This window comes from Manis javanica, chromosome 7 (assembly GCF_040802235.1).
Source record: "Manis javanica isolate MJ-LG chromosome 7, MJ_LKY, whole genome shotgun sequence".
NCBI lineage: Eukaryota > Metazoa > Chordata > Mammalia > Pholidota > Manidae > Manis > Manis javanica.
This window is the reverse complement of record NC_133162.1, coordinates 490,903-498,773: the sequence shown is the minus strand read 5'-3', so window position 1 is coordinate 498,773 and position 7,871 is coordinate 490,903. Positions and strand designations below refer to the sequence as shown.

General features: G+C 59.6%; 1 protein-coding gene across 2 annotated transcripts; it reads right to left on the bottom strand.

Annotated features, from left to right (window-relative positions):
• Nucleotides 1-2,045: 2,045 nt before the first annotated feature.
• On the bottom strand, nucleotides 2,046-7,653 carry LOC108395416 (homeobox protein MSX-3). Of its 2 annotated transcripts, XR_005059514.2 has the most exons (3): nucleotides 6,063-7,653; nucleotides 3,610-5,462; nucleotides 2,046-3,382 (listed from the first exon to the last, which is right to left on the bottom strand). XR_005059514.2 is itself a non-coding variant. In XM_017657684.3 (2 exons), the coding sequence occupies exons 1-2, from the start codon at nucleotides 6,274-6,276 to the stop codon at nucleotides 5,050-5,052; spliced, it is 627 nt and encodes a 208-aa protein (XP_017513173.2). In that variant the 5' UTR covers nucleotides 6,277-7,653; the 3' UTR covers nucleotides 2,046-5,049. The 2 variants fall into 2 exon arrangements, 1 of the variants encoding a protein (XP_017513173.2); XM_017657684.3 differs by having other exon boundaries at nucleotides 2,046-5,462.
• Between the last annotated feature and the right edge of the window lie 218 nt (nucleotides 7,654-7,871).

The following is a 7,871-nucleotide window of genomic DNA, read 5'->3' as shown; positions in this document are numbered from 1 at the left end:
CTGGCAGCTAAAGGGAATGGGTTGCTTTCTGGGGCCATGACACGTTCTACAGTTGTCCTTGGTGGTGGTCGCACACATGCGTGAACATACAAAAAAGCATTGCCTTACACGGTGAATGGGTGAATTGTGTGGTCTGAGTTCTAGCTCCATAAAGCTGTTTACGAGAACAAATAAACCAAAAAATCATGACAAAGTCTAGGAAGCTTGGATGCTGCTGGATATTTGACAGTTACTATTAATATTTTGTGATAATCTCACTGTGGTTATGTTTTCTAAAATAATCTTTTTAAAAAATATATCCTGAAATATTTGTGAAGGAAATTATACCATGTCAGGGGTTTGCTCCAGAGCAGGCCAGGAGAGAGGACTGTCTGAGTGAGGCTCAGATGAAGCCAGGCTGACCCTGAGTTACAACTGCTGAAACAAGGAGATGGGCGACATGCCGGTCCCAATTCTCCCCACCCCACCCCCAGCCCTGTGTGTGCTTAGCATTTCCCATAGTGAAAGTAAAAAGGAGGACAGGAAAGTGGAGGCAGACACCCTGGATGGGACCAGCCTCAAGCACCCAGGCTCTGGGATGAAGGGCCGTGTCTCTAGGGCAGCCCCCTTCCCCACTCAGGATGGCATAGCCATGACCCCAGCAGCCATTTATGAGCGCACAGACTCATGAACTCAAGATTCAACCAAACCTTGTTGCCAGGCACGGAAGGAGCAGGTGGAAAACAGTTTTCTGCCTTTGTGGGTGTTCAGCATCCAGACAACAAAACTGGGATCAGGTACCTATACAAACCAAGCCCTAGGCCAGTAGAGGGAACAAGCCTTGTACCTGGAGGGGTGGGTCGCCTCTGCAACGTGGTCCAGCTAGACCTTGGGGGACTGTGAGCAGGGTGCCCAGAGGCTTTCTACAGCATCAGAAAGCAGGCAAGCGTTCACCAACAAGCTAAACCCTCCCCACGCCTAAAGGAGTAGACTGTGTGGGCTGCACCCGGAGGGCGTCCCACAGGTGCGAGTCCAGGTCGGGGGGCCTTGCCACGTGACCTCTGCTCTGCACGCCTCCTGCGGCTGCTGCTGGTCTTCAATTCCTTCGCCAATAGAGGATGTTCCCTATGTTTCTACTGACTTGCTGCTGACAATATCACAGTATTTTGTTGTCCCTAAGTTTTAAACAGTTATATAGTCTATCACAAGGTTTTGTTTTTTTTGGAGGGGGTTGCTTTTGTGTTAAACGCTGCCCACCTCCTACTGGGTTTAGGAATTCACAATTGGCCTCACACTGGAAAATCTTTTATTTAAATTTGTCTCTAACAGATTGAAGGGAAAGATCATTTGATCACCTCTATGCAGAAATGCAGAAAAAGCATTTGATAAAATACAACATTCATTAATGTTAAAACTTTGTATTAACTAGTTGTAGAAGGGAACCTTAGTCACCTGGAAAAGATACTTCAAAAAGCCCGCTGAATGCATCATGCTGATGGTGACGTGTCAAAAGTATTTCCTTTAAAAATCAAGAACAAGAACAAAGGTGCCACTTCCGACGGCCTCTCTCCACATACACCCCGGGGTGCCACCTGCCCGGGAAGACAAGATAAATGAGGTGTGCACCACCGGGCTCAGTGCCAGCTCCACTTAGGGAAAAACCCAAACAATTGCTTGAGGTGAGGATGCAATTCTCTATCGCCCCACCAGGCCTCCCCAGCCTCCTGCAGGCTCCTGGGGCCTGGCCTCTGGGCCTCGGTGCAGAATTCAGCACCCCAGGGTGTAAAAGTAGGCTCCCTGAAGATAGTGGCTAGTATATGGTTCCTCATTCTGCAAATTTTCTAAGTACAAAAAAAATAACACCCCTTGAATATTTAAAGGAATATTGTAGCTGTTTGGCATGCTTTTTAAAAACACATGCTTACTGCATGCCAAGACATTTCCTTTCCACGTGAACAGCCTCGGAAATTCAGCACCTCACTGGCACTGGCCATGTCAATTTAATTTGCTATGTGGTTATATTTTAATGGTCTAATAGATGGAAATACAGGATGTAATACAGAATATCAGAATTAGCAAAAACTGTTTATTAAGTAACTGAGACAATACTTTTTTAAAAGCCAAAATGAAAGTACCGAAACTTTGGGGCATCTGAAGAGCATTATGCATTATCATGCCAGAGAACGCAGTGCAGCCCATTTACTCAGAAATACTTCTGAGGCCAGATTTGGGGCTGGGGGAGGTGCTGGGGTCGCAAGGCCAGGAGAAACCAGGGGGAGCATGTTGCAGCGCCCGGCTTGTCCTGCACAGCCACTGGAGGCAGTGCTGCCCGAACCACAAAGGCATGTGTAAAACCACCCATCCAGGCAGGGCACCGCACACCACAGGCCCACCATCCGGCTTAAGAAGCCGGCAGAGGTGCAGATAAAGTTCCCTCCAGGCAGCGCTGCCTCATGGTCCTTCAGGATCTATGGTCAGATTCAGCCCCACCCTCCTGGGGTCCACGCCTGGGGACCCAGCCCCCAAAGCTGGTGAGGGGGCCCTGGGAGCTGACTGTGTCAGGAAGGGGCCTGGGGCCCAGCCTTATCCTTGCTCAGGAACCAGAGTGAATGAGCCTGACCGGCACTAACCTGGAACCCACGCCAACATGACAATGACGTCGCAGCCTCGGCAGCCTCCAGCTGTGGCTTCTGCTCATTGGGCTTGCGAGGCCTATTTGTTGTGTCACTCATTTAACCAAACTGGTGAGACACCAGGCTTCGTGGGTGGGTCACTGTCTGGGGTCCTCCACGGTCCCCCTCTCCCCATGCCATTGCACAACTCAGCCCACTCCTTGTCCCTGGACAGGTGGTCCAGCAGCCCCACGGAGGCATGGTCTGGCTTGAACTGCTGTCCTGCCCCCTCCTCCAGAGAGCAGGGCCCGTGTCTCCAGATCCGGCAGCAGCCAGGCATGAGGCAGGTGAAAGGGCACAGAGTGGGCCAGGTCTCTGGAACTCCTCAGACAAGGAGTGGCAGGGGTCCCAGGCTTCTGTAAAGGGTCCCGGTGGGTGGGTCTTTCCACGTTGTCTCCAGCTGGCTCCAGGCAGCCACGGAGACCTCCCCCACAGAGACACACTGGCTAAAGGAGGCGGCCGGCAGGTCAGCACCATCCCGGGGTCTGGCCCAGGGTGTTTGGGGACTCGAGTCCTCTGTGAGAAGGTGAGCAGGCAGAAGTCCCACCAGGAGGGCCTCTCCTTGGCCCTGGGCAGTAGCCTTCTTTAGGAGAGTGGAAAGGTCTGGGTCTTGACAAGTCTGCTCCATCCCTGCCCAGCAGAGCACTCAGTGGGTGGCTCTCATGGCACCTGCCTCGGTGGGGCATGTGGGCAGGGAGCCTCCCCAGGTAGGTGTCCTGGCTCAGGAACGGCTATGGAGAGACATATAGCAAATCAATTCAGCAAATCCCTCCGCTGGCCCCAGGCTGCCCAGCACTCTAGGACTGTAGTGGCTGGTGGGCACCATGTGGGCCATGACGGGACATGAGGCGGCAGAGCCATGTGTGCAGACCCCTGCAGAAACAGACACCGGGGCAGCCAGGGCGAGGCCAGCCAGTGGGCGCTGGGTACTTGCTCCCCTTGTGCGCTGGCTTCTCACCTTTGCTTTGGTCTCTTCAGCCGTCAAGTCCTCAAACTGTTTGCAACAGGAGCCTGTTACCTTGGCCATGAAACTTGGTCCTGACTTTCCTTCCAGGAGCCTGTCTCCCAGGGACCCCCGATTTGAGAAGAGGATCGAAGTATTGACTGGCCTTAAAACTCAGCAGGTGGCTCTGCGAGGGGCCAGGACGCAGGTGGTGGCCCTCAGGCCCTCAGCCCCTCCTGGCCTTCCTTACTCAGGGCCCGGCGCCTTCTCTGGCGAATTCACAGACCACAGCTGACCTGGCCTCTTGCAAAGGGTGGCTGGAATCCAGTGGAGGACAGGCAGGTCAGCCTCCCGCGTTCACACCCAGCAGCTGCTCGGCAAGAACCGGGTTGGTTTCTCAGCAGAATCGCGGTGGATTTTCATTCTTCTGGGAAGCCCAGGGAAGCTGGTTGCAGCGTGATTGCTGCTTCTGGGACGTTCTGTGGAGCCGCCTGCTGGGGAAAACTCGGTCCTGGACCCTCAGAGGGCGGGCAAGTCGCCAGCCTCGCACCGACTGCCCTTCCGGGGGGTGGAGCGCCCTCTCCCAGGGGTCACTGCCAGCGTCCCAGGCCAAGCTTCCAGGGTTTCAGGGACAGTGACCTCAGGAGGTCCCCCACAAGCAGTCACCCACCCCAGGCACCCAGAAGAGCCCACAGGCCGAGCTGTGTTTGGGGTGGGGGTGGGGGTGCCCTACGGGTGCCCGATTCCTAGACAGCCTCCACACGGTGCCAAGCAGCGGCTGGACCACCAGCACCCCGCCATCCAGGCCCCCTTAGGGCAGGCGGTCCTGGCTGTCCTCTGCGCCCCATTCCCCGGCTGCTGCGGGCACACCGGCCGGCAGGGGGCGCGTCCGATCCCGACCCGACATCACCGGAGCCCGGACGCCAGCGGACTCCGACCCCGGCCACCCCGACCTCCCCATCGACCGCGGGGGCACCACCGGTGTGGACACGCCGCTCACTCTCAAACGCGCGCACTCGCTCAGGCTCGCAGAGCTCTTCGCCCCGGCGGTGGAAACAAACCTAGCCAAAGTAGTAACTTCCTTTCAGCCGACTTGGCACCGAGCTGACCCCTTCGTCCCTCGGGAGCGTCCTGAGCGCGCCGGTGGAGGGCTGGGGCAGGTGACCCCGGAAGCCGCAGACACCTCGCCGGCGGCTTTGACCAGGGCGAGCTCCAACCCGCCCCCTTCCAGACACTAAGAAACTACGCTCGCTTTCCGGAACGTTTGGTATGCACATGGTTTCTAAAAACAGTTGATATATATCTGAAAGACACCCACAAATAGACCCAAGCCTTCTTTAAAACACCGTATTAACACAACAAAAACAAAAACTGAAAAAAGCAATGAAGAACAGGAGCGCGGGGGTGGGGGGGGGCGGCAGTCCGCGCGGGGCCCTCCCCGCAGCCCCGCCCCGCCTAGGACAGGTAGTACACCCCGTAGGCGGCGACGGGCGCGGCCAGGCAGCCCGGCACCTGCGGCAGGGTGCCCGCCGCGCCGCCGGGCCCAGCCGCGGAGCCGTGCAGGGGGGCGCCCAGGGGGAAGGGCAGGGAGAATGGAGGCAACAGCGGCTTGGCCGCCAGCTTCAGCTTCGCCAGCTCGGCCTCCTGCAGCCGCTTGGCCTTGGCGCGGCGGTTCTGAAACCAGATCTTGACCTGCGTCTCGGTGAGACTCAGGCTGCTGGAGAACTCGGCGCGCTCGGCGACGGAGAGGTACCGCTTCTGGCGGAACTTGCCCTCCAGCGCCCGCAGCTGCGCCGTGGAGAAGGGCGTCCGCGGCTTGCGGTCGTTCTTGTGCTTTCGGAGGGTGCAGGACGGGGAGCGCGGAGCGCCTGGGAGGAGAGAGGAGCACATGGCGGGCGCTCAGACGCCGACACTCCCGACTCCCGAAAGGGCCCGCGCGGGAGGCAGGCCGGCTTGGGGACCGTGGCCCTCCTGAGAGAAGCCCCGGAAAGCGCCTGGGGTCAGAGAAGACACCGGGCAGGGGCGGCGCGGGGGGCACCGCTGTGGGCCCGGGCTCTGATCCCCAGAGCGGAGGCCCCGCACGCCACGAAGGAGGAGAGCTCTGCCCCCCGGGGAAGTGAGCAGGGGGGTCGCCGCAGGAACTGAGCTGAGGACTCGGCGAGGCAGAAGTTAACCGTCGCGGGGACGCTCGGGGAACGGGGGCGGTCGCGCCGGAGAGACTGTCACCAAGAAGCTGCGGGCCATGGGTTGTGGGCAGAGGCCTGCTTGGCGTCGGACGGCGGGGCCCCTGGGGGCTTGCGCACGGCAGGGGCTCGGTCCGCCGTTCGCTCTCCGCACTCAGGTCGGACCGGTCAGGGGCCGGTTACTTTCTCAAGTTAGGAGCGACAGCGCCCTTCCCGCCCTGGCCCTCAGAGCCTGGGCCAGGCGCGCTCGTCCCGCAGCCGAGGACTGTCCGACAGGACACTTACGTGGGGAGGACGGCCGGGCTGCCGGAGGGAACCAGGCCCGGGGCTCCGTGGCGCCCGGCGGCCTCTCCTCCCGGGGTTCCGCGGGCTCCGGGCCCAGCATGCGCTCCGCCTCCAGCAGCGACTCCACGCTGAAGGGCAGGGGGCAGGGCCCCGGGCGGCCCCGGCCGCACGTCCTGAGCCCAGGGGTGTTCATGGCGAGCGACGCCGGGGCCATGCGTCGGCGGTAGGGTGGCGCTCAGCTCAGCTGCCTGGGCTTGGCGGCGCCTCCGCCCTCCGCGCCTGATAAAAAGGCGGCGCCCCTTTCATACGCCGCTGTCCAATCGCTACGGCCACTGCCTCGTGTGCCTAGGCGTCCATTGGCTTCGCTGACCCCGGGAGGCGGGACGGGCTGGCAGGGGCAGGTTCGCAGCCCGGGACCCGTGCGCCCCCGGCCGGGGCCCGTTTGGCGCGTCTCTGTCCCACTCGCTAGGCCCGCCGTCCTCCTGCCCTGGAAGCGTCGGGGACACCTGGGGAGTACACGCAGCTGGCCCCAGCCTCCCCACCTGGAGGAGCCTACCGGGCGCGGTGTGGCTGAGCTGCGGTCGGCGCACCGGCAGTGATCGCGCGCGGATCCTGCGACACGGAGAGCTAGGCACCATCGGAGGCGCGGCGCCGGCGCCTCCCTCAGTGTTGTCCCTCCGTCGCTGGCCGGCTGCTCTTTCCGCTGCGCCCCAGCACGGAGCCCGTGGCGCGTCTCTGCTTCCGACGCCTCGAAGTCGGGCTGCGGTGTCCTGGGCACCTGTAGCTGCCGTGCGCCTTCGTGCCACCCGAGCGTCCCACCGCCAGGTCCTTGGAGCAGCCGGCCGCGCGCGTCGAAGGTCCTTGGGCAGGCCGGCGGTGGGAGGGCCACGGGGGCCTACCGCTTACCCGCCTGTGACGCAGCGCTCGGGACACAGGCGGGCGCCCCGCGCCGCTCCTGGCCAGGGCGCGGAGTCCGTCGCTGGTCATTCGCTTCCTGGTCAGTCTCCCGCTCCGCCTTTGCTCAGCTGAACGCTGGGGACCCAGGGCCGGTTTCCGAGGCGGGCCTCGGGCGGAGACGGCGTCCGGTCCTGGGCTCGGAGGACAGAGCAGAGGCCAGAGAAGAACTGAGCGTATCGGTGTTCTTTTTCCTAAACCCGACCCTTGACTTACCTCCTGGGGCTGCAGGCGAGGCTCCGCCCAGCAGTCTCTCCCGAAGGGAAGAACAAGGGCTGAATTTTAGAATAAATCGTAATTGGCTTCGAGTAGGGACTGTTTGTCCGATTAATGCCCTAGAACACACAACAGCAACTTAAATCCATGTGTATTTATTTCTGAAAAACCAAAATTGCTTTGATGAAATCCAGCTGTGGGGGACAGTTTAACTGCTCAGAACAGCCAGAGAAATTCAATCAGAAAGTTCTCCTCCATGCAAATTTAGAAGCATCGCTAGAAGGAGCCCCAGGCAGGCTCCAGGGCCAGGCCTGGTGTCTGTGCCTGCATCGGCTCTCTCCGTCTGCCAGGATGGGTTGCCCCTTTCTAATGTAATAAAGATGTTCTGAGGTGCTTACACATCATTACATCATTAAAGCACTTCTTTGAAGGCCTCTTTCCTGGTAATTTATCTTTAACAAGTGTCTGCCAGTGGGTTTCAGCCCTGGACAGGCTCACTGTGGATTCAATGGGACTGAAAAAATGACAATGGAATGTTCTTGGGATGAAAGGGTTTGTACCAACTTTATTCCCGCTGTGGCAGGTCAGTCACTAGAATCTGTCCACTCAGAGCGAGTCCGCACGCAGCAAGCCCGTCTC

Bases quoted from the DNA above. Each gene is read 5' to 3' on its own strand.
- LOC108395416 (XM_017657684.3), bottom strand. From the start codon at position 6,276: ATGGCCCCGGCGTCGCTCGCCATGAACACCCCTGGGCTCAGGACGTGC. The intron at 5,463-6,062 runs GTAAGTGTCCTG...CTCTCCTCCCAG, and splicing joins AGCCCGGCCGTCCTCCCCAC to GCGCTCCGCGCTCCCCGTCC.